This window comes from Dunckerocampus dactyliophorus, chromosome 2, assembly GCF_027744805.1.
Source record: "Dunckerocampus dactyliophorus isolate RoL2022-P2 chromosome 2, RoL_Ddac_1.1, whole genome shotgun sequence".
Classification (NCBI taxonomy): domain Eukaryota; kingdom Metazoa; phylum Chordata; class Actinopteri; order Syngnathiformes; family Syngnathidae; genus Dunckerocampus; species Dunckerocampus dactyliophorus.
The window spans coordinates 1711867-1737362 of record NC_072820.1 but is presented as its reverse complement, the minus strand read 5'-3'; the positions used below and the strand labels follow the sequence as shown (position 1 = coordinate 1737362).

Sequence of the window (25496 nt, the reverse complement as noted above, 5' to 3'; positions counted from 1 at the left end):
CCTCCCCCCGCTGCACCTCTGTCCACCCCCTTCCTGCTCCTGTCTTTATTCCCGGGCCTGCGTCCTGAAGAGGGGATTGTAATAAATTGTGCAATTTTCTGCGTTGGCAGTGGCATTCAAAATCAAGCTTGCATTGAGAGGGGACCGCCCCCCCCAACACACACACCACCACCACCAGGCCCCCAATCTCTCTCACCACCAATACTTTCCTTTATTCCCGCCCGCCCCTTGTTCTGCCCCCTTTTTGCCTCTGTCTTTGGCACAGCAAGAGAGTTTAGAAAAGGAGCGTGGGTTCTATTCAGCCTCGGCCTGCAGCCCCTCGCCACAGCCGGGCTGGGTGAAACCAATCCATGGACTTTAGTGGCTTCCAGAGTCCAATTAGTGCTTTGTGAGGACTTCCACTGCACTCCTCCACAGGCCGAGAGGGGCTTTCCGTGCAGTGTCATGAATTATATGACATCTGGGCGCCCTTTTCAACACTTTCTGAGTGACTGTTTAACTGAAAAAAACTCCCAGTTAACATCTACTTGCAGAGACGTGTATGCTATCATCGACTCACATGTTTGACTTGTGTATATGATGTAGAAAATAGGCAGGATACTTGTAAATATGCACTTTTGTGCATGTGTTTTTCTACAAAACAGTCAGCAATGAATGTCTTTATAATAATAAACAATCAGCACCATGTCAAAATAAAACTGTGTTGCTTTGCACACAATATTCATAAATGTAACATAATGTACTTCAGAATAAGGAAAACATCACAAAAGATTAAAACAGTAGATTCTGGGCCAACAAGTCTTCTCGTTGTAGCTCAGTTTGAAAAGTATAAACAGACAGTGCCCTCTAATGGACAACAAGATTATTTACTGCAAAAAAGCATAGTCGGATTCGACCTTTTTGCCTCCTCTGAGCTTCCTTACTTGTTCTGGTCATGTGCTTTTGTTTACTCGGGAACCCCGTGTGCTACGGCAGCAGTTAGCAAACTTAGCAAGCAAGCCGCGAAAGTATTTAACTTTGCCTTTTTTTTTCTCCGTGAGCACGCGGGGGGCTTTAAAATGGCGCCGAGCTAACGACTGACGTGCTAGCTCTATGTAAGCTCCATCCATTCCATCTTGACGTTAGATGTGTCTTTAGGCTGAATTCCAGACATTATGAGGTCCTTGAATTACGTACAACGTGTCAGTTTGGACTTTACGGGAACGCTCTTTCCTCACGCTATTTGCTTGGGTGACGCTGACAACGACACGGTAAGTGCCCCTTCCCTTGTCTCCTCTATCAAGAATTAATGTTTAATTGTTGTTTATTGACACATATTTTGATTTTAATGGCCTGTTTCGACAATAAATGCTACCAACCGAGCATCCAATCTTGTCAAGTTTGTCTGTCAAGCCCACGCCGGAAACTCGATTCCTTTTGCTGACTCGAGTTCTTATGAGTCTCTCACTTGAACTGAATCGAGTACTCGATGCACTCGAATAACTTGTCTCAGAGCGCATGCACAGAAACCCGCGTGAATCGGGGACTTCATTAAACCACTGAACTCTATAACTGGAATGGCCCCGATCGCTTGCTGCGCATTGGAGGCTTGAAGCCACCGGAAGTATAGAAGTCGCCATGTTGTTTCACCGACAAAAACAAGAAAGACTCAGAACTAAGAGGAGTTCGAGATGCCGTCTTGTGCTGCTATTAATTGCACAAATCGTGATACTCGTGAAAATCGCGAGAAGGGACTTACATTTCACAGTAGGGAAATGCTTATAAATAATAAAAATAGTTAATAAAATAGATACTTTAAACCTGTAAGCATCTTTTCGTCTAAGTAGTTGTAAATGAGCCCTTATTCTCCTTTGGATTTCCACACTGCAATGCTCAACTTCTAAAGCAATGGTAGTAAATATGCGGAGAGACAGGTGGATTCCTGCAGCCAGATCACAACTCTGTTGTACTCATTTCACCAAGGAGAACTTCGACAGGACCGGTCAGACTGTTAGATCAGGACAAAATGCAGTTCCAACAATATTTGACTTTCCTGATCATCTTCTAAAGGTATGCCAGCATTTAACTTTGATACTACGTAGATCCTTATCATAACAAATACCTTGTGAACACTGAAATTGACTTGTTATGCATTGTAATTTCACACCATAGAGGTAGGAAAAAAACTTAAACTGGAGGGAAGTTTTGAGATTTGGGTCTAATAAATTTATTCTGTTTCAATTGAATTTTTGTAAATTCGTGTTCATTTTTGTAGCGAACCATAATAAATGTAGTGAATGAAGATACATGTATGCGTGCTTTTTTGGGTGAAGCAAGATGGCCCACCAATGGCTTCATGCGGTCAGAAGGGACGCCCCTTCCAGTAGTATAGAGTTTGGTGGATTAAACGGACTCACCGATCGCAGAGCGCATGCGCATAAAATTCCGTGGCCTCCCCCGACTTGTCCAGCATTTAGTCATACCCTGACCGACTATCTGACTACCTTTTTTAATTTAGCTAGCGGTAGCAGGTGTGAGTGAGTGGACGAGTTAACAGAGACGAGTACCCGTGAATCCCTACCCAGTGAAACTGAGTTTTGAACAACCCCTTCAATACTCGCACATCTCTATAATAGCCACTAGGGGGCATACTTGCATTGTACTGTATCGACCAGTGATGGGCGACAACGTGTCCGAGAGGGGAAAACGCGCAAGCAGCAATGAGACAAAAACACAAGCTAGTAATAACTAAAAAGCGTACATTTATTTTTAACCTGTTTTCTTCTGCAGTTTAATGAGCTGGTGGTGGGCGACACCGGCGGAAAGCTGCACGTGTACAAGAATGACGACTCCAAGGCGTGGATCACAAGGAGCTGCGTGGGCATGGTAGGTAGGTGCGCCGCAACGTCTTGGGACGATAAGTCACGGTCCTCGTTCTTTGTACTCCCAGCTGACGTGCGTGGCAGTCGGAGACGTGTGCAACAAGGGGAAGGTACGTCTTAGACGACATCAATTAAAAACTACAGCGTGTCCAACCACAAGCTACCCGTCCCATCCCGTCAGAACTTTGTGGTGGCCGTGGGCGCGGAGGGCTGGTTCCACCTCTTTGACCTGACCGCCAGCAAAGCGGATTCGTCCAGTCAGCACGACGCTCTCTCCGCGGACGAGCAGAAGCCCTGCTTCACGCAGCACATCCCGGCCAACACCAAAGTCATCCTCATCAGCGACATCGGTGCTGAAAGCTTCACACGGTCAGTCCGCTTGCGGTTCTGTTTGATGACGGAGGGTTTTTCTCGGCAGACGGCGACGGCCGCAGCGAGCTGGTGGTGGGCTACACCGACCGGGTGGTGCGGGCGTTCCGATGGGAGGAGCCCTCGGATGGTTCTGACGTGGGGTCCGGTCAGCTGGTCCTTCTGAAGAAATGGCTTCTGGAGGGACAGGTTGGACTTTGATGGAATATCCTTCCAACAGTGTGGGAACCTACTGTACCCACCCACCTACCTACCTACCTACATACCCACCTACCTACATACCCACCTACCTACCTACCCACCTACCTACCTACCCACCTACATACCTACCTACCTACCCACCTACATATCCACCTACATACCCACCTACCCACCCACCTACCTACCTACCTACCTACCTACATACCCACCTACCTACCTACTCACCTACCTACCTACCCATCTACATACCTACCTACCTACCCACCTACATATCCACCTACATACCCACCTACCCACCCACCTACCTACCTACCTACCCACCTACATACCCACCTACCTACCTACCCATCCACCTACCTTTCTTCCTTCCTTCCCACTTACCTACCCACCTACCTACCTACCCACCTACATACCCACCTACCTACCTACCCACCTACATACCCACCTACCTACCTACCCACCTACCTACACACCCACCTACCTACCCACCCACCTACCTACCCATCTACCTAGCTACCTACCTACCTACCCACCCACCTACCCACCCACCTACCTACCTACCTACCTACCTACCTACCTGCCAGGTGGACAGCCTCTCCGTGAACCCAGGTCCCGAGGGCCTGCCGGAGTTGATGGTGTCCCAGCCGGGCTGCGGCTACGCCATCCTGCAGTGCTCCTGGACGCAACAAGACTCCCCCCACAGCGGCGGCGGCGACGAGGATGACGCGCCGGCCACGCCCGGGAGGTAAGCAAACATCGGCAATCGCTGAGAAGCGTTGCGTGCCACGAAATGCCGATTTATTTGTTTCCTTCTCAAAGTGAGGGGCCTTCCCGAGATGTAGTTCTCCATCTGACCACCGGGCGGATCCACAACAAGAACGTGTCAACGCACCTCATCGGAAGCATCAGCAAAGGTGCCAAACGCCAGCGGAAGCCGTTTAAAAATTCAGCTAGCATCACGTTGTCCTTTCCCCACAGGCTCCAAGGAGGAGTCTTCCAAATGTGGCCTCTTTGCGCTCTGCACTTTGGATGGTAAGTTGTAGCGTCGTCGTGTTTAGCCGCCATGGCCACCTGACAGATCCCGGGGGATGAATTTGAAAAGACCCTGAGAGGCCACAAGAAGCATCATTGTACATTACTGCCATGACCGCATGTGACTGTGTGCCGCAGGAACCCTGAAGCTGATGGACAGCTCTGAGCAGCTGCTGTGGTCGGTGCAGGTGGATCATCAACTCTTCGCCCTGCAGAAGCTGGACGTCACGGTCGGCATGAACAACGCCACGTTTACTCGTCAGGACGCCTTTTTCTAAGCGCGGGGGGTGTTTTTTGTTGGCTTTTTTTCCAGCGGGACGGCCGGGAGGAGGTGGTGGCGTGCGCCTGGGACGGCCAGACCTACATCATCGACCACAACCGCACCGTGGTGCGCTTCCAGTTTGACGAGAACGTCAACGCCTTCTGTGCGGGTGAGGACGCTCGCAGCACGGCCTCCATTTTGTTGTCACCAGAGGAGGCCCTGATCTTTTCTTATTGTTAACGAGGGAGGACACGCACACGTCCAAAATGTCTTTAACGTGCACAGCTCACTGCGGGCCAGCAGGTGGCAGTAGAGAACTTCTGTTTGCAACCTTTTAGACAATACATGATCATAAACAAACCCAGTAGATATGGAAATAATCTATTAGATCAATCATAATAAGTACATCTGTTGGATGTGTAATACGACTTGAACATATCATAAATAAACCTATTAGCTATATAATATTAAATCAGTATATCAGCAATACAATAATAACAAACTATTAGCTATATAATATTACATGGATATATTAGCAATACAATAATAAGAAACCTGTTGGATATATAATATTAGTTTAAAAACTATATTAAATGAATATATTTGATAAATAAAACTATTAGAAAACTCATGAGGCAAGAAAAATAAATCATCACAAAAACGTATTAGATTTACAATAATAAATAAAACATTTATATAAAAAATAAACATTTTATATAATAATATAAATAAATGTATTCGATGTATAATAATAAATACATGTATTCATTAAAAATAGCTATTAGATTAAGAACAATAAAGCTGTTTGACCAATAATAAACAAAGCTATTAGATATGAATAACTCTTATAAAAATACTAATAAATATGCTTCTTAGATACGGTATATATTAACCGTCTATCAGATAAACCTATTAGATATGTCATATTAAATGATTATGTTACATATAATGCCAAATAAACCCATTTGATATATAATATGAAATATATTAGCTATACAGTCGTAATAAACCTGTTTGAGATATCTTATTAATTTAAAGAAATTGATATATAATAATAAAGAAACTTATGACATACGGTATGTAATATAATGTTTAATACGTTTATATTATATATAATATAGTCCTAAGTAATCGTATTGGGTAAATAATAAATAAGCCTAAAGGATAAATACAAATAAATACTATATCGATGGAAATAAACATCGTTAAACCGTTTAGATATGCAATAATGAACCTTTGATATGAAACAATAACAAATAACTTTCATAAAAATGTATAGAAATAATGATGAACTCCTTAGATATATAATACTGTACATGAATCTAAAACACAATTTGTAATAAATAAACCTATTAGTTATCAAATTATTAGAAATAACTGTGTAAATAATAAATAGGATAATGATAAATAATACAGTAGTACAGACATGTAATATTAATAAATGCATTAGATAAAAATAGCTATTAGACTCATGACGAAGAAAGCCATAAGACGAATGATGGATAAAGCTATTAATATATAATAATAAATCACTTCGATGAAAATAAAGAAAGCATATATATGCATAAAAATGGACTTCATAGATACAGTATATATTTTAGATCATCCTATATTAACTGATGACATCAATGATCATAAATCAAATAAACCTAATAGAAAAAGAATCATAAATTAAGCCATTAGGAAAATGATTAATAAATACACATATCATACAAATAAACCTATGATATCGAGAAGTAGAAAAGCAGTCAAGCGCCATAGTTTAAAATGATCTACTTATTGAGATTCCTTGCCCATGAAAAGATACCATGAGCAACTGGATTCATAACTAGAGAATGTGTGAATGCCTGAAGTGAAATGCTGAAGAAATGGTTGACTAATGAAATGTAGAACGACTGTAGGAATAGTTTGGAAGATGAGCTGAAGCTGTACTGAAATGCTGTTGAAGTGCATGAATGTTTGAATGGAGCATGAATGTCTTAAATTTGTTGAATGAAGGTACAAATGTGTAGGAAGAATTGGAAAACGGAAGTGTAGTAGAATGAATGTTGAAATACAGCATGTAGTCTGTTGAATTGTGCTGAAACGTGAAATGAGGGCTTGAATGACTTGATGAATGCTAACATGCTAACTTTAGCATGCTAACACCTAGAATGATGGAGCTAATCATCTGCTGAAGCTCATATTCATGAAAATTGCGTAAAATGCTGTTATGCTAATGTTAGCATGCTGACACCTAGCATGATAGTGTTAAGTGTTTATATAATGGTCTACCTATGGAAAAAGGCTAAAATTGATACTATGCTAATGTTAGCATGTTAACATGCTAGTATAATAGTGCTAAGTGGGTATACTGTATATGTGTCACACTATGAAAATAGCTACAAATGCTGCTATGATAATGTTAGCATGCTAATACCTAGTATGCTAACGTTTGCACTGCGCTTGTCGGAAGTAATCAATAAATGCATTACATATATTTGAGTTTATTCAAATTGTATTCAAGTGTGTGTGTGCACGCACACATCGTGCAGGTCAGTACACGTGCAAGGAGGGCAAGAACAGCCCGTGTCTGGTCTACGTCAGCTTCAACCACAAGATCTACATCTACTGGAAGGTGGAGCTGGAGCGCATGGAGTCCACCAGCCTGCTGCGCGTGCTGGACCAGAGGCCAGAGTTCAAAGGTCACCTGCAGACGCTGGGAATGGGTGAGTGTTAAACGGCTTCCCCCTCTCCATTTAAATGTAAAATGCTCCCCAATGTGAATTTCCTGTATTATGCTGTTATCAATATTGATGTCAAATGTTTATTCATAAGTGGTGTCATAGGGATGTCATAACTCTTAAAAATACTGTATTCCATACTCTCGCGTTAACCTTCAACCCCGTGGCGTAAACGCCCGCCCCACACCGCCACTCCGCTCTCACAAGGCCATCTTTGCCTCGAGGGGGCGCCGCCGTGACAACGGAGGAGCACCGGCAGAAGCGGATCCTCAGAGGCCACGCTGACTGTGTCGCCCTCCTCCCGCTCCCTGCAGGTGGCGCTGACCCGGCGGGCGTCAGAGCTCTGCTGGAGGACGTACTCTACGCCGACGCCTCCCCTTTGTGAGAGCCGGCGCCGAGCCGCTGGAAGGGGCTCTTCCATCACGCTGCCGCCCCTCCTCTTCGTCCTCCTGGCGCTCCCAATGGGAGGATCCTGTCACCGCCATGTTGACACCTCATGCAATATAGATGATGTGTGTGTGAGACACTCCCTAGCCAACACCATTCACTCAAGTCATTAGTCCACAAATATGCAAGCAAAATAAAACCATATCAAAGACCATTTCAGGACCCTTGTCATGTCATGTCCACCCCACCGTCAGACAGGCGGCCACACGTCCTCCCCTCCGCATCTTGGCGCTCGCTAACAGCTTTGAGGGAAAACAGGACTGGATGGTCGCTAATACTGCGTGCCATTCAGGTAGAATCCACACAGTAGCAGTAGCTGTACTAGCGTACTGTCGTTACATAAGCCAGTAGCCGCCATGATGCGTCTCTGATGCGATGTGCACTGACAGGCAGCTGCACCGCTCACAGGCGCTGCGGCTAATAATGCGTCCGTCATGTCAAGCAAACGACATAGAAAACTGCCACACGGTACAGCAGGGGTGTCCAAACTTGGTCCCTCTAGCGAGGGCCACATAGGGACAAATGAAAGATGCAGCTTTGCCACTTTGATATTGTGGAATAACCTACAGTGGTGGGAAAAAGTGTTTGCCCCCTTCCTGATTTATTTTCTGCACGTTTATCGCACTTAAATGTTTCAGATCATCAGACAAATGTAAATATTAGTCAACGACAACACAACTTAACACAAAATGCAGTTTTTAAATGACACTTTTTATTACTAAGGGAGAAAAAGAATCCAAACCTACAAGATTAATTGAGATCAATCAGTGTGGAAAAGGTTCTAAAGTTTTGGGACTCCAGCCAACCACAGTGAGAGCCATTATCCACAAATGGCCAAAGCATGGAACAGTGGTGAACCTTCCCAGGAGTGGCCGGCCAACCAAAATGACCCCAAGAGGTCACAAAAGACCCCACGACAACATCCAAAGAACTGCAGGCCTCCCTTGCCTCAGTTAAGGTCAGTTAAGGTCAGTGTTCATGACTCCACCAGAAGAAGGACACTGGGCAAAAACCTTTCTCATAATATTATGACTTTAAAAAAAAAAACAAGCATATTTTTAATGTTTCAACTGTACGCTTCGAAAATGATGTTATTTTTGAGTTTATTCTTGTAAAATTGCAACCTTTTTCTTAATATTTTGACTTCATTCTTGTAAAATTGTGGAAAACCTTCAACTGCTGTTGCCGTTTGTTTTTTTCCCCAACTATTTCAACTTTCTTCTTGTAAATGTTCTTCTCGGAATATTTTCACTTTATTCCCAAAATATTGTAACTTTTTCGGCAACCTCGTTTTCCAAAAATGTCAACTTTATTTTGTTTTGTTTGTTTTTCATATTACAGCTTGAAACAAAAAGATTTCATATTTAAAATGTGTGAATATTCACTGTTTAGAATAGTTATCTTTCCCTCATGATAGGATGATATTGTCATGAACATCACCACTTTTCCCCGTTGGATTACAAGCGTGTGAATGGCTTAAGCGCTCGCGGCGGCCCCTACCAGACCTTCGCTGTGCTGCACATTGGAAGCAAAAAGCTGTTTTTGGTGAGCGTGTGTGGTTTTAAACAAAAGTGTCTTTCCTGCAGGTGTCATCTCGCTAACAGGATGTGGCAAAGGAGGAGGCGGGGGGGGGGGTTCCTCTTCGCGAGCACGAAGAAGCAACACCTGACAGCCTGAATGGAAAAAGTGCAGCACATCCTGACACGATTTGGTAACACGGAAGGCCGCACTTGGAGGTTTTTAGTCATCACGTTGAGCTCATCTCTGGCCTCCTGCCTCGTGACGTCCGCTGGTGCACAGATAAGACACACTGAAGACACGGCTTTAGCCAGAATACATATCTTTTATTTAGTAGACAGAAAATACTGCTCAGAGAAAGAGAAACAGCAAAAAAAGGACAAACTAGACCTCTGTGTTGATGATGCTGGCAGGGAAAGTAGCGGCCAAATGGACCAAAAACAAAAAACAATACTAATCAGATGTTCTACAAAAGCACAGATGTGACACGGCAGCTTAAGAAAAGTCATTTCACGCTAAAATTCATTTCTAAGAGGAGAATCACTTCTCTTGTAATGCCACTTTGCACCACAGGAGGCACCAGAGGGTCTTCAATTGGTGGCGGCCATTGTTTTTCCACAGGCGAGCAAATCTGTTTGTTTGTGCCGAAATTCAATCAGTGAAATACGACGGAGTATTATTACATTGGAAAAAAATACATACAAATCTGAGATTTACTGACATTTCTCAATAAATCTCCATAAATTTACTTTTAATTTAATTTTAATTAGCAATATTCCCAGAATAAGGTTGTGAATTTACAAGCATAATGTCGCAAATTTATGACAAAAAGTCGTACATTTATGAGAATAAAGTCGTAAATTTAAGAGAAAAAAGTTAATACATTTACGAAAAAAAGTCATACATTTATACGAGACAAACTCGTTAATATTATGAGAATAAATTCGTAAATTTAGAAGAATAAAGTCGGAAATTTACGAGAAAAAAATCTGTACATTTTTTAGAACAAAGGCTTAAATTTAAGAGAATAAAGTCGGAAATTCACAAGAAAGTCACACATTTACGACACAAAATTTGTACATTTTGAGGAAAAAAAGTTGTAATATTACGAGAAAAAAGTCACACATTTATGAGACAAAAACTCGTAATATTACGAGAATAAAGCCGTAAATTTACAAGAATAGTTGTCAATTCACGAGAAAGTATTTGGGATATTACAAGAATAAAGTCGTACATTTACGAGAATAAAGTTGTAAATATATGAGAATAAAGTTGTAAATTTAGAAGAATAAAATCGTAAATTTACAAGAAAAAAGTTGTAAATTTAGAAGAATAAAGTCGAAAATTCATGAGAAAAAAAGTTATAAATTTACAAGAAAAAGGTCATAAATTTTAGGACACAAAAACTAAATTTACAAGAATAGTTGTCAATTCACAAGAAAAAAGCAAGAACAAGAAAATATTTGTAATATTACGAGAATAAAGTCGTACATTTATGAGAAAAAAATAGTACATTTACGAGAAAAAATGTCATAAATTTAGGAGAATAAAGTCATACATTTACGAGAAAAAGTCGTAACTTTTTGAGACAACAAACTTGCAATATTACAAGAATAAGGTCGTAAATTTATAAGAATAAAATCGTACATTTACAAGAAACTATAATTACGAGAATAAAGTTGTACATTTATAAAGTCATAAATTCAGGAGAAAAAAAGTTGTAAATGTAGAAGAATAAAGTCATACATTTCTGGGAAAAAAGCCCTGAATTTAGGAGAATAAAGTTGTACATTTACGAGAAAAACGTTGTACATTTAGGACACAAAAACTTGTAATATTATGAGAATAAAGTCGTAAATTTACAAGAATAGCTGTCAATTCACGAGAAAAAAGTCGTACATTTCCGAGAAAATATTCATAATATTGCGAGAATAAAGTCGTCAATATATGAGCAAAAGAAAAAAATGGAAAATTCAGGAGAAAAAAAGTTGAAAATTCACAAGTAAAAAACAAAAGTCGTAAATTTACGAGAAAAACGTCATAAATTTAGGACACACAAAAAAGAGAATTAAGTTGTAAATTTACGAGAATAAGGTCATACATTTTCGGGGAAAAAAGTCATAAATTTATGAGAACAAAGTTAAAATATTAGGACAATAAAGTCCAAATTTACAAGACAAAAAGTCCAAATATTCCGAGAATGAAGTGTTGCTATGAGGTGTGATGGTGTCGTACGTTTGAGAGGGAAAATAGAGCACAGCTCTTCCTCCTGCTTCAGGCTAGCTTTTATTTATGACGTGGCAGCAAAACAGAGCAGTTGAGCATTTAGCATTTAGATTAGCATGGCTAGCCCTTCTCACTTCCGCCTTCCTTACCCCGCCCCCTCCACATGCACAAGGCCAAGGCTCACATATACAGTAGTTACTATTTGCTTTCTTGTAAAGTAGGACTTTATTCTCGTAATATTACGAGTTTTGAGACCGCTACGAAACGGGGGGACTTTTGTGACCTTTAGGCTTGAGCTAAGGTAATATTACCGCTCTTTGTCTCGTAAATTTCCGATTTTATTTTCAATATGGCCCAAATACTCCGTCGTGCATTAAATATGTTTTTTTTTTAATCACATTTTTTTTAATCAAGAATGTTTGTGCACTTGGTTAAAACAAAACTCGAACTAATGAAAAAGTTGTGTGACGTATAAATTGGTCAAGCATTAAACATGAATTAGTTTCACATCCTATTTCCGATTCACGATTTAGGGAAATATCACAGGAAACTGGATGAATGATTTTACTTCAGTGTAATATATTTCCACTTGTAATACAAGTATATGTATGTGAAAATCATACCTTTTTGCTTTATTTATTTAATGTTGGCACACGTAGATAGATGGTAATGATGACCTCAAAATATCATTTGTTAAAGGATTTTTGGATTTTTTTAGTTCAAATAAAACGTGAAATAATTGAAAAAGTTGTGTAGTATATACTGTGAATTGGTTGTGCATTAAATATAAATAAGTTTAACATCATATTTGCCATTCACTATTTAGGAAAAGTGAGCAGGAAATTAGAATTATTTCACTTTTTTGATTCAAATATAGAATTTTAATAAATATTTTAATTACCAATTTATTTTGCTTTATTTATTAAATGTTGGCACACAGATGTATTATTTATTGATTAATAAATAGTATGATTTATGTATTAATCATTTTGTACACGCTACCCTCATTGGCAACACACAACAAAAATCAGCTGCAGAAATGTCCTTCAACCCAAATTTTTAAAAATCATTTCAGCCGTTTGAAAGTTCCTCCCGCTGTGCTGCCCCCTGTTGGCGTGATGTGGTCATTACATGGACATCTGGTTGGCAGGAAGCGCCCGTGCCCACGAGGAAAGGCAGGTGGCGTCCACGATTAAACCGGCAAATGTAGGCGATAAATTCACAAAGTATTTCGTCTCGCCAGGGAAAAAAAAAAGAAAGAAGCAAAGCTTGAAGATTTGAGATAGAAAGGCGGCGCGGGAAGGCAGCTTGGACACACACACACACACGCACACGCACACACACACACACGCGCGCACACACTGCCACACTCTCCCGAGGTTCAGGCTGTCAGACGAGTACACAAACATGCAGACTTACTCCACAAAGTCATGCACATGGAATGTTGTCATGTTTCAAATGTCTGACTGGCTGTTTATCTTGGGGGGGGGGGGATGTCTGACGAGGACACCGTCGCCCTCTCGATGGCTAAAAAGTGGGCGCTAAGGAGCCGCTAATTGCGTTTTCAAATTCGTGAGTGGTTGTTTGTGGAGGAGGTAGAAAGAGGGGACGCATGAACCTGTGTGCTAACTCCATTCAGGAAATGAAGGGTGTTAGCTTAGCGTAGCCTAAGGCTAGCTAGGCTTCTGCAAGGATGCTCAAGGAAACTCCGGCCTCATCTTGTTTGAAACGGACGTTCTGGTCCAATCAGACTCTTTGACACATACGTAAACGTGACAGCAGCAGTGCTAAATGCTCACTGGGGTTCTGGAATGCATCCACGTGTTTGCCGGGCCAGGGGGGGTGCTCACAGGTTCTGGTTGTGTTTTTTGGACGGGGAGTCGTCAGCAAGGCTCAGGAAGGGCAGCTCCTCACCGCCGCCGTCGCCCCCGAGCTTCAGAACCCGGCTGTTCAGGTCCAAGCAGCACTGAGCAAAGGGCAGGAAGTGGCTTAGTTTTTGAAAAGCATCCATTGCGGAACACAGCAGGAAGCACATTTGTCCTTGTTTGCTTACTTGGAGTTGCAGCAGAGTTTGCAGACCCAGGCTCAGCTCGAATGTCTCGTCATCTGAGAGAGAGGAAAAGAAAGACAGTGCACTTCATTTTTAGCATTTTTTTACTTTAGTCTCAGAATGTTTCCCTTTTTTTCCTCTTAGCCACATAAGATTTAGTTCTGGGAAATGTGCAGTTATTCTCATGATATTCTTTCATTATTGAAAATGTACTCGATCTCAGAATATTTATAATATAGATTTTGCATGTTATTCTTGTAAAGTGCAACATTATTTTCCTAACATTTACTTTATTTACTTTATTCTTAGAACTATTTTTTTAGTACTTTTTCACCTTCACCATGAATTTGCAGTAATTCTCATAATATTTCTAATTTAGATTTTTTATATATTTTTATTGCCCCTCACAAAAAAATGTTATGTTCTTGTTCTTGTTCTGTTCTTTGTATTCTTCGTTCATGAAATTTATTTGATTTTATTTATTTTTATTCCATCCTTCCATTTTCTTCCGCTTATCCGGGTCCAGGTCGCGGGGGCAGCAGTCTCAGTAGGGAAGTCCAGACTCCCCGTCCACCTCCTGCAGCTCCACGGGGAGGACACCAAGGCGTTCCCAGGCCAGCTGTGAGACATGATCCCTCCAGCGTGCCGTAGGTCTGCCCTGAGGTCTCCTCCCGGCTGGGCATTCCCAGAACACCTCACCAGGAGGTGTCCAGGAGGCATCCTAGATGCCCGAACCACCTCAACTGGCTCTCCTCGATGTGAAGGAGCAGCAACTCTCTCACGGATGATCAAGCTCCTGAGCCCATCTCTTAGGGTGAGTCCAGCCAGCCGACGGAAGAAACTCATTTCAGCCGCTTGTATCTCGTTCTTTCGGTCGCGACCCAAAGCTCAATCTCATGTTCTCTCTTCACCACGACGGTCCGGTACAGCGACCGCATTACCGCAGACGCTGCGCCGATCCGCCTGTCGACCTCACGCTCCAACCTTCCCTCACTCGAGAACAAGACCCCGAGATACTTGAACTCCTCCCCCTGAGGCATGACCTCATTCCCAACCCTGGGGGAGCAATCCACCCTTTTCCGGCTGAGAACCACGGCCTCGGTTTCGGGGGTGCGGAGTCTCATCCCAGAAGCTTCACACTCAGATGCAAACCGTCCCAGTAAACGCTGAAGGCCACAGCCCGATGAGGCCATCAGGACCACATCGTCTGCGAGTGGCAGAGACCAGATCCTAAGGCCCCCGAACTGGACTCCCTCGACGCCTCGGCTGTGCATAAAAATTCTGACCATAAAAATTCTGACCAGAATTGAGGAGGCCAACGTTCCCAGGGAACAGGCTGGACTTACTGCTGGCAATGCGGACCAGGCTTCTGCTGGCACGTAGTAGCATGCCAGCCAACACCCCCCACAACAACACAACGCTCCAGAGTTCTGGAGACGAGGGTCCGGCCGTAGACAAAATGAATTTGAAGTCACGTTTCGGAGCATAAAGTTCTTGTTATTCCCCATCTTTTACCATAATGCATGCAAAAAGGGAGCAAGTAAAAGAGTTGGTGCTTATTTTCTAGCTGAGTGTTCCTACCTTGGACCAAAGCGGAGCATTGGAGCGTCGTGGTGCCCAGTTGGAGCTTCACATCTCTGACGGAGCTGCCGGAGTCTGGACTGGGGGGCAGGCTGAGTGGGGGGCAGGTAGGGAAACATCAGTGATGAAATCACATATTAAATACAACGTATGTCACGTATGTCAGCTTTAACATCGTAAAGGGCAACCTTTCCACCCCACATATTCACTTTAGTGTGTTATTTCTAAGAAAGAAATGTGGCTTTATTCATTTCTTTCCATCTACATTACTGCCACCTAAAGGCCTGGAGTGGAATAGCATCTAATAACTCAAACGATGTGGGCATAAAAATGTTGTCATTGCCAGTATGCTTCTTAGCTTTTTTCCACGGTAGAAGGTCAAGGAGGCGTGTTGTTGTGTGTTCTTACCCCAGCCTGTGGCAGCAGGAAGCAGAGATGTGGTTGTGCGGGCTGCTGGTGTTTAACGACGCCTTCACTTCCGTCCCGCAGCACTGCAGGAGGGCATTTGGGCGTCAGCACGTTGTTCAGGGGATGCAAAGGTGACATTTGTGTCGAGCTCGGTGCCTTCTGGAGTTAACGTTTGACGCGCGGGGACGTGACGGATGTTTCCGTCATATCTGCTGACTCGTTTGTGCTGCAACGTCAGCTATTAACCAGGAAGCCGACTGATTTGTTTTAAGATGTGTAGCGAAGCCTGCTTTTTATTTGATTTCATTTCATTTTTACAAAGCGTTCCTCCATCATAGATTTCTCATTCAAGTATGTCCGGGTTTTAGAAATACATTCTCCTTCTGGGAGTCAAGGATAGCAGCGTTGTTTTCACGGCCCCGCAGGCAGCAGCTTATCAGCGACACCACAAACGCTTGCTTTTGTCTCCAGCACGCCCGCCGCTGCGCTAAAGTCCCCCCACTCGCTCTCTCGCTCGCTGTCTCTCCTCTGTCTTTTCTGTTCTCTGGCTGGAGTTTAAAAATAGCTGCTGGGTGAGGAACCGCGCAGGACCACTTTGCATTAGAAGACTTGACGGTCGAAGCAAGCCAAGTGCAAAAAGGGGAAACGCGAAGCGTAGCAGAAAAGTTAGCATAGCTGACTTATTAAGGGAGCTAATGGGCGGACATTGTCTCCGGGGTTAGTCATGTTGTTGTGTTGCTGCTGAGTCACATTGAAAATGGCAACCAGAGTAACAAAAAGAACGTGTTTTAGTGTTTCCTCCTAAGAGCCAACAATACATTTGGAAGCCTTTACGGCAAACAAAAACACGACAGATGAATAAAAACTGTCATTAGTCGCACTTATTGTTCTTTCCAAGCACGAGACGTCATCTTTAAGATGCTCAAAGCACATCCGTGATAGGACTACTGCAAGTGAACTTTCCTTTTAATGTCACAAACAAGACGGAGCCGCCTGTGAGTGCTTTGAAATGAAACCACACATTTGTTTAGAACTATAAAGGAACTTACTTCTGACAGTTCTTTTTGGCCTTTTTATTTATTTTATTTTTTTATTCCACAAGCAAGACTGAGACGCCTGTGAGTGCTTTCAGATGGGGGAAGGTCCCAAACCACAAATATAATTAGAAATACAAATGAACATTCTTCCGTCACTTCTTTTTGTCATTTTTTAAAAATGTCACAAAGAAGACGGAGCCGCCTGTGAGCGCTTCGAGGTGGGGAAGGGCCCCAAAGTGCTACAAATGAACTTTCTTTACTTGCTTCTTTTTGTTGTTTTTTCAATGTCAAAAACAAGACTGAGCCGTCTGGGAGGGCCCCAAACCATAAATATGGTAAAACTATAAATGAACCTTCTTTTCACGCTTGTTTTTGTTATTTTTATTTTTAAATGTCACAAACAAGACTGAGCCATCTGTGGTGCTTTCAGATGGGGAAGGGTCCCAAACCACAAATGCCGTATGTTTAGAAATACAAATCAACCTTCCATCACTAATTTTTGTCATTTTTAAATAAATGCCACAAACAAGACGGGGCAGCATGGGGGTGTTTTGAGATGGGGAGGGGCCCTCTTAACAAATATTTTAAAAACTACACGTTAACATTGTTTCGTTGTTCCCTTTTGTCATTTTTAAAAAACGTCACAAACAAGACAGAGTCAGCTGTGAGTACTTTGAGATGGGGAGGGGCCCTATCGACAAAACAACAAATGAACTTTCTTTCATTGCTTCTTTTTGTCATTTAAAAAATAAATGTATGTTTCCATACTACAAATTTGTACAACTACTACAAATGAACTTTCATTGTTTTTGTTTTTTTTAAATGTCACAAGCAAGTCGGAGCTGCCTGTGAGTGCTTTCAAATGGGGGAGGGACCCTATCAACAAACGTGTTAAAAAGCGCAAGTTAACTTTCTTTTATTGCTCCTTTTTGTCATTTTTTAAAAATGTCACAAACAAGATGGAGCCCCCTGTGAGAGCTTTGAGATGGCGGTGGGGCCCAATCAAAAAATATGTTTATAAGTGAACTTTCTTCTGTTGTTTTGTTTGTGTGTTTTCTTAATGTCACAAACAAGACGGAGCCACGAGCGAGCGCTTAGAAATGGGAGGGGCCCAAACCCCAAATATGTTTAGAATGACAAATGAACGTTCCTGTGTCGCTTCTTTTTGTGTCAAAACACAAACAAGACGGAGCAGGCCGCCACAAATGAATTACTGTATTCATTCTTCCGTAACGGTACGGCGTGCACCAGTAGGGGGCGGAGCTAGACTGAAAGGTCAAAAGACGTCTTTCGGCTACCTTGCACTGAACGAGCAGCGCCGTGAGCACGTTGGCGCGCGGGGCCGCCTCCTCCTCGTCCTCCAGAGACTCCTCCCTCTCCTCAGCGGAGGAGTCGGCGGTGCTCTCGCTCCTCTCCTCGCCGTCGCCGCGCCCGTCCTCGTCCTCGTCCTTGGTGTCGGCCAGCGGCGAGCGCACTCGGGCGCCCGGGTCACGCGCCTCGCCTCGCAGCCGCGTGATGTTGCCCTCGAGGAGGCGCCGCTGGACGATGCTGTGAGGTTGCTAGCGGGGAAGACAACAATATTCATTTTTATTTTTTATTTCATTTAGTTGATTTCATTCCTCGTTTTAATGTCATTTTTTCCTCTTTACCTCCACCAAGGCAGATGGTTGGCCTCGGTGGAGGTCTACCATCTATGCCATGCTGACGTCATCAGCCGCTAGGCTACTTACGCTACCTTAAATCCCCAGTTTTGCTCGAGGATGCTAAAATGTAGCGCTACACGATTCCTGAACAGAGCGCGACTGAAAAGGAGGCGGATTTCATGAACCGCTGAGCAAGTGTCACAGCGCCAGAAGGAAATATGGCGACAGACATAAATAAATAAGACTCCCTAGAGGCAGCGTGACGGATGGACTCATGTCCTCTCATGTCCTCTCATGTCCTCTCATGTCTGGCGTGGAAGCTAATCGCTAAACAACAAAGGCACTGCTCACCCACTCAGTGCCAAACACCAGCTTTTTGTTTTTTACTTTTATTTTTTTAAAGCTACAAACAGCAGTTTGCTGTTACACAGTTATTAGTATTTTTCAATTCAATTTAATTAAATTTAAAAATGTCATCAAGTTCATTATTTTGTTGTAATTTATTATTTTTATTTGATTTTAGTTATGTGATTTATTTTTAATGACTATTTTTTGTGTAAGATCATTAATATAATTACATTAATTATTATTGATTATGTTGCTCATTATTAGAATAGAATAATAATAATTAGAAATAATATCTAATTATTATTTGATATTGTGAAAAATAATTAATAATTTTAATTGATATTATAATGAATCATTGAAAACACTATTTTATTTTCAAGCTGGCAGCAGCTGCTGCTATTACAGTGGTTTTTGTATTCAGTTGAGTTTAGTTTAGAATTGTTATCAAGTTTGGGTTTGTTTGATTTAATTTTTTTCATTTCTCTTTAAATGACTTGTTTTATTTTTTTTAAATGATTTCAAATAATAAAATACATATTCAAATTAATTATTTTTAATTTTATAAAACTATTTTTTCAGTAAAAAAAAATGAAAACAGTGTTTCCCACACATTGGCAGCCTGCCACCAGTACGTTTGGACCGCCACGAATGCCTCATGGCTGAATTATACCAATTATAACCCCCCCAGACTGCAGTCCTGTGGGAAACACTGTAAGTACCAGCTAGTCAAATGCTAGCCAACAGTAAGCTAGCCTTTTTGTTATAGTTGATATTCTCGCTTGTGTAGCAAGCTAGCCACATGCTAGCTAGCCACAGGTCAAACATTCTGCGTACAAAGCATGTGACAGTTTAAGCAGGAGTTTACGATCAACGTTCTACTTTTATTTCCCTTCTCTCGTGGTGTTGCGGGGGAAGCAGAGAAATGGGCACAAATCCAATTTATCTACACAATTGAATATCAGCCGTCTCTGGGCCTTCTCTGTCCGCAAATGACGTTAGCGAGCCGGCGGCCAGCACGGTTGCGTGGCACAGCGTCGTTTTGAAGCCTCCTGCTCGGCCGCGGCAGGAAGTCAGCAGAGCGCCAAAGCGCTGGTTTAGAAAGGTCACATGACTGGCTGGAAAGTGACGCGGTGGAGTAATTAGCGCGTTGGCATGCAATTAGCTTCTAATCGACCGAGAGGGAGAAAGAAGTGGAGCCTGTAGTGTGCACTTAAATGTGTGTTATCTAGCAAGTGTGTGTGTTTATTTTGCAATTTATTCACCTTTCAGCGTCTTCATGGCGCTGGAAGGCTGCAAAGTGCTGTGCGGGTGGGCCTAATGGAGTGTCCCCTGAGCAGGTTTGGACCGGTTTATCTTTGGAACTTGTCTCGCTCTTTAGTCTGCCTTCAACCTCCCGCTTGTGTTGTTTTTCTACACTATTTTTAGCCTCCTGCCTTCCCCCCCAAACACGCACGCACACGCACACACCTAATTCATGCATGGCTTGCGTTCAACCGCTTCCACCAATCACATGACTGATCCCGCCCACCGCCTCCTTCATGGGTGACTGACGCTTTTCACGCGTCTGCTTGTTTGAAATAACGAGCGTTATTGAAATCTCACTCAATAATTCTACAGCTCCGTTGTTTACTTGTAATTTTAATCAAGCCTTGTGGATTGTTTACTTTTGATGAAAACTGACCAAAATCTATACATGGATCATTTTTTAGATTTGGTAGAAGTAATATTTGTATATTATATTGTTTAAAATACAAATATGTACATTTAAAATCATTCAAAATTCGATGGATTTTATTTAATAATTAAAAAAAGATATATATATATATATATAAATGAGATATTCATAATTCATTAATAATTGCATTGTATATTTGTCTTAATTCTAAGATATTATTGACAAAAGCTTTGTATATTGTTTGAGTTGAAAATAAAAATATATAAATGATGAACTATCTATAAAATATACATATATGTATATATATACATATATGTATATATATATGTATACTGTATATAATGAAATGATATGGAATTCCTTCATTGTATAGAACTGCAAATAATACAGTGTGTTTCTTTATTGTGATGTTGATAAATGCTTTGTGCTGTATATTGTTTAATTACATTGAACAAATATATATAAATGATGAAAATTTCATATAACATAATTATTTTATATTTACAGTGGTGTGAAAAAGGGTTTCCTTTGTCACACTTAAATGTTTCAGATCATCAAACAAATGTAAATATTATGCAGCTTTTCAATGAAACTTTTTATTATTAGGTGAGATGAATTGAGATCTGTCAGTGTGAAAAGGTTATAAAGCCATTTCTAAAGCTTTGGGACTCCAGCTAAACACAGTGAGAGCCATTATCCACAAATGGCCAAACCATGGAACAGTGGTGAACCTTCCCAGGAGTGGCCGGCCAACCAAAATGACCCCAAGAGCGCAGCCACGACTCATCCGAGAGGTCACAAAAGACCCCACAACAACATCCAAAGAACTGCAGGCCTCACTTGCCTCAGTTAAGGTCAGAGTTCATGACTCCACCATAAGAAAGACGCTGGGCAAAAACAGCCTGCATGGCAGAGTTCCAAGACCAAAACCACTGCTGAACAAAAACAACATTAAGACTCATCTCAATTTTACCAGAAAACATCTTGATGATCCCCAAGACCTTTGGGAAAATAGTTTAAAAAGTTAAACTTTTTGGAAGGTGTGTGTCCCATTACATCTGACATTTCAGAAAAGAATATCATACAACAGTAAAATATGGTGGTGGTAGTGTGATGGTCTTCAGGACCTGGAAGACTTGCTGTGATAAATGGAAGCATGAATTGTGCTGAAGGAGAATGTTGGTGACCTCAAGCTGAAAGCAACTTGGGTTCTGCAGCAGGACAATGATCCAAAACACACCAGCAAGTCCACCTCTGAATGGATGAAGACTTTGGAGTGGTCTAGTCCAAGTCCTGACCTGAATCCTATTGAGATGCTGTGGCATGACCTTAAAAAGGAAAAGCCTCCAATGTGGCTGAATGACAACAATTCTGCTAAATTCCTCCCCAGCGCTGGAAGAGACTCATTGCAAGTTATCACAAACGCTTGATTGCAGTTGTTGCTGCTAAGGGGGGGCCAACCACTTATTAGCTTTAGGGGGCAATCACTTTTTCACACAGGACCATGTAGCTTTGGATAATAAAAAGTTTCATTTAAAAAGTGCATTTTGTGTTGAGTTGTGTTGTCATTGGCTAATATTTACATTTGTTTGATGATCTGAAAGTGTGACTTTTTCACACCTCAGTATAGCATAAAAAATATATCTACATTTTAAAAAATGTATCCATAATATAATATTTAATGTATTTATTATCATGGGTTTCTGTCATTTAAAAGCCTTTGTATATTCTTCAATAACATTTACAAAAAAAATGTAACAAATGATAAGTATTGATAAAATATACATATAGAATTCTATTTAATTAATAGAATTAAAATATGAAAACAATAATAATATAATATGAAATGAAATATGTTTATTATCATAACATAAGACAGTACAGTGTTCCCTTGCTCCACCGTGGTTCACCTTTTGCGGACTCACTGGTTTCGCTCATTTTTTTAGTGCAGTTTTAGTGCTTTTCTTTTCTTTTCTTTTTTTTTTACAGCGTATGAACGCTGTTACAGGCCGAGCTTGGCCCTTTAAGAAGGATTGCATTGTGGGAAGTTGGGTGTTGCACTTCTGTGCTTTAGCGGCATCTCTGTGTTCTCTCTCTTCTGTCTGCACCGCCCGTTGTCTTCTGTGTCCCCATTGGCTCCCGTTGAGCTCATGGCTACCAAACTAGCTAACTGTGTGAGCTGCGTGCTAACCGCCAATACTGTAAACAATAGCAGAAATACAAGAAGCTAACGTTGTGAGGAAAATACCACAACAGGAGCGATACGTTTTAACGAAAAAAGAATACGAGTGAAAAATGTTGATGTGAGCTCTGCAAGCACACACGTTTATTCCTTTACATTTCACACACGCACACACACACACACACACACACACACACACGGAGGAGTGCGTTGTGTTATGTAAAGCATCCCTCGCGTAGCTCCGCTTCCCTGGTGACCTCCTCTCGAGACAGCGCTTCCCTTTTTCCCGCTCGCACAACAACTCCATCGGAGCACCTCCTCGGGGCTAAAAAGCACCAAAAACAAGCCGGCCGTTGCGTAACCGCGCTGAGCTGCACACTGTGGAGGACGAGAAACGCCGCTGTGTCCTGTCTCGCGCGGCTGACCTTTATCTGTTTGCTATTAGCGTCATTAGCACGCTACACTCATGCAGCTGTGAGTGATGACTTCCGGCCCACCAATCAACACACTGGCCTGCATCTAGCTCCGCCCCCTATAGGTACCCTCCTGGGATGCATGAGGCTTCCAAAAAGTGCTGTTTTGCCAGGAGACGGGCCCAACTGAGTGTGCATGTTAAAAGCAGCTCGCTAGACGTCCTGCCGACTACTCGGTATGCCTGCAGACGTCTCTTTCTTCCTCTTTAACGAGTCCTCGCCGCTACTTAGCACCTAAACGATGAGGCAGGCTAACCGCGGCGAGCGCACACGAGGCATACGTGATGACATTTTCCACTCAAAGACTTCCTGATAGCTGCTGAGACAGGCTTCATTCCATCTTGGCGGGAAAGATAATTGCTTTTTATCACAAGAGGCTCGGACGGATGTGGAATCGCAGGCGGCTAATAGATGACGAAGCGCGTTAAGCCCCTTGAAGCTAACGATGTTTTAGGGATTCACATCGAGACTTGTTATTTTTTAATACATTGGTGTTGAATCCTGCTGCTGATGACGGCGTTTTGAGGCTAAAACCCAATACTAGCGTGCTAAAATACTCTGCTGGGCTCGATAGGCTTGCTGGGAAAAGAGAAAATGAAATCATACTTTCTGTAGGTCATGCTAATGTGCTAATGTACCAGGAGACACCGGATTTATGTTACTAGTATTTCTGTTTATTGTGGTAATGTTGTTTGTGTACACGCACTGGTTCACACGGTTCCCACACGACTGCAATCTATTTATGGTGGTGGCGGGGGGGCATAATGACATCTAATTAGCATCAACCATGACGCATTTCCATGGATAAGGAACAACATTTTGGGGGACCAAAACATGAAAAGCACAGCAAATATGTAAACTACAAATGAACCAGTTTCTTGAATGTCACAAACAAGACGGAGCCGCCTGTGAGTGCTCCGAGATGGGGGAGGTGCTCCAAACAACAAATATGTTTAGAATGACAAATTCACTTTCTTCTGTCCCTTCTTTTTGTCGTTATTTTAAATGTCACAAACAAGACAGAGCCGCCTGTAAGGGCTTTTAGAAGGGGGAGGGACCCAACCAACAAATATGTTTAGAACTACAAATCAACTTCTTTCTGTTGCTTCTTTTTGTCGTTTTTTTTTTAATGTCGCAAACAAGACGGAGCCGCCTGTGAGTGCTTTTAGAAGGGGGAGGGACCCAACCAACAAATATGTTTAGAACTACAAATCAACTTCTTTCAGTTGCTTCTTTTTGTGTTTTTTTTTTTTAAATGTCGCAAACAAGACGGAGCCGCCTGTGAGTGCTTTGCGATGGGTGAGGGAATCCAACAAATATGTTTAGAACTACAAACGAATGTCCTTCTGTCGCTTCTTTTTGTTGGGTTTTTTGAAGGTCACAAACAAGACGGCGCCTCCTGGGACTGCTTTCAGAGGGCTGGGAGGGGCCCACAGCAGCACCCGTTGCTCGTTGAGAAGAGCGATACCTGCTTTCATGTCCGAGTCTCTGTTTGGAAAGCCTGTCATTTTTGCATCTTTATGTTTCGTGATGTTTCATCGGTCATGTTGTTTGTTAAGCGTTAAGATTTTGCACTTGTTCGGTGGCCCCCGAAGGCACCTCAGTTATGTACTATGGGGTGCAAAAGTGATTAGACTAGACGACTCGCGGCAAAATGTATATAATATGTGTAAATATGCCGACGACGTTGACAACGCTGATCCCTAGCAGCATCCCGAGCAGGTGGCGCCAAGTCTATTTGTGGCGTCCAAATGTACCACTCGATGAACGCATGGGGAAGCACCCATGTTGCCAGGTTGATGAGGTGTGACGGCGACCTCACAGTTGACGTGACTGACGGGCTGCCGTGTGCCACTCACCAGGTCTTTGGACGTCCCCAGCCTCTTGAGGCCGTCCAGGGGCAGGAGGTCAGCCGAGTCCTTGTGCGTGAACTGCGTGGCCTGCTTGAGACGTCGCTGCTGGTGCAGGATGGCTTTATCTCGGATGGCCAGCTCACCTTTCTTGGCCTCGCTCATGGTTTGTTAAACACACACACACCGAAAAAACACCTAAAGGCAGGAGGAGCAATTGAGACCCTCAAAGATGACCGCCGTCTGGTAGATTCCGCTCCGCCGCTTGCCTCCTCATGTATTTGTCGTCCAGTTTACGCTCCCCGCCTGGGTGGTGAAGGTGACGGTGTCGATCCGAGCATCCTCCTAGGAGCTGTCGTCGAGCGTCGGCTGCGTCTCACACTGTCTGGCAGGCGAGTGGAGTGTTTTCCCCTCCCCTCTGTGCCATCTGTCCTTGCGAGCTCACATCCCTGCCTTCGTCCCCCCCACTGGATCCTCCTCCTCTTTCTCTTTCTCTCCTCCCTCAGCCCTCCTATTCACGCCACACACTCGTGCAGAGTGCACGTTTGCTCACTTGCACGGCGTATTTAAAGCCACAGCATGCTGTGTGTGTGTGTGTGTGTGTGAGAGA

At 42.6% G+C, this 25496-nt stretch overlaps 2 protein-coding genes across 10 annotated transcripts; one reads left to right on the top strand and one right to left on the bottom strand.

The window, feature by feature from the left end:
* Nucleotides 1-903: 903 nt before the first annotated feature.
* Nucleotides 904-20481, top strand: itfg2 (integrin alpha FG-GAP repeat containing 2). Of its 9 annotated transcripts, none has more exons than XR_008567233.1 (14): nt 904-1250; nt 1963-2049; nt 2770-2865; nt 2930-2971; nt 3043-3211; nt 3280-3419; nt 4016-4176; nt 4251-4345; nt 4410-4463; nt 4602-4693; nt 4777-4894; nt 7260-7433; nt 9482-14503; nt 15257-20481. XR_008567233.1 is itself a non-coding variant. In XM_054764403.1 (13 exons), the coding sequence occupies exons 1-13, from the start codon at nt 1155-1157 to the stop codon at nt 9562-9564; spliced, it is 1407 nt and encodes a 468-aa protein (XP_054620378.1). In that variant the 5' UTR covers nt 904-1154; the 3' UTR covers nt 9565-20481. The 9 variants fall into 9 exon arrangements, 6 of the variants coding, with proteins under 6 accessions (XP_054620378.1, XP_054620417.1, XP_054620404.1 ...); XR_008567232.1 differs by having other exon boundaries at nt 14619-20481; XR_008567235.1 differs by adding an exon at nt 9313-9440 and having other exon boundaries at nt 14216-20479.
* On the bottom strand, nt 9719-25454 carry nrip2 (nuclear receptor interacting protein 2). The gene is made up of 6 exons (XM_054764472.1): nt 24896-25454; nt 18014-18274; nt 15679-15761; nt 15271-15362; nt 13693-13745; nt 9719-13605 (listed from the first exon to the last, which is right to left on the bottom strand). Exons 1-6 carry the CDS (start codon nt 25049-25051, stop codon nt 13486-13488), a joined length of 765 nt encoding a protein of 254 aa, XP_054620447.1. The 5' UTR covers nt 25052-25454; the 3' UTR covers nt 9719-13485.
* Nucleotides 25455-25496: the final 42 nt, after the last annotated feature.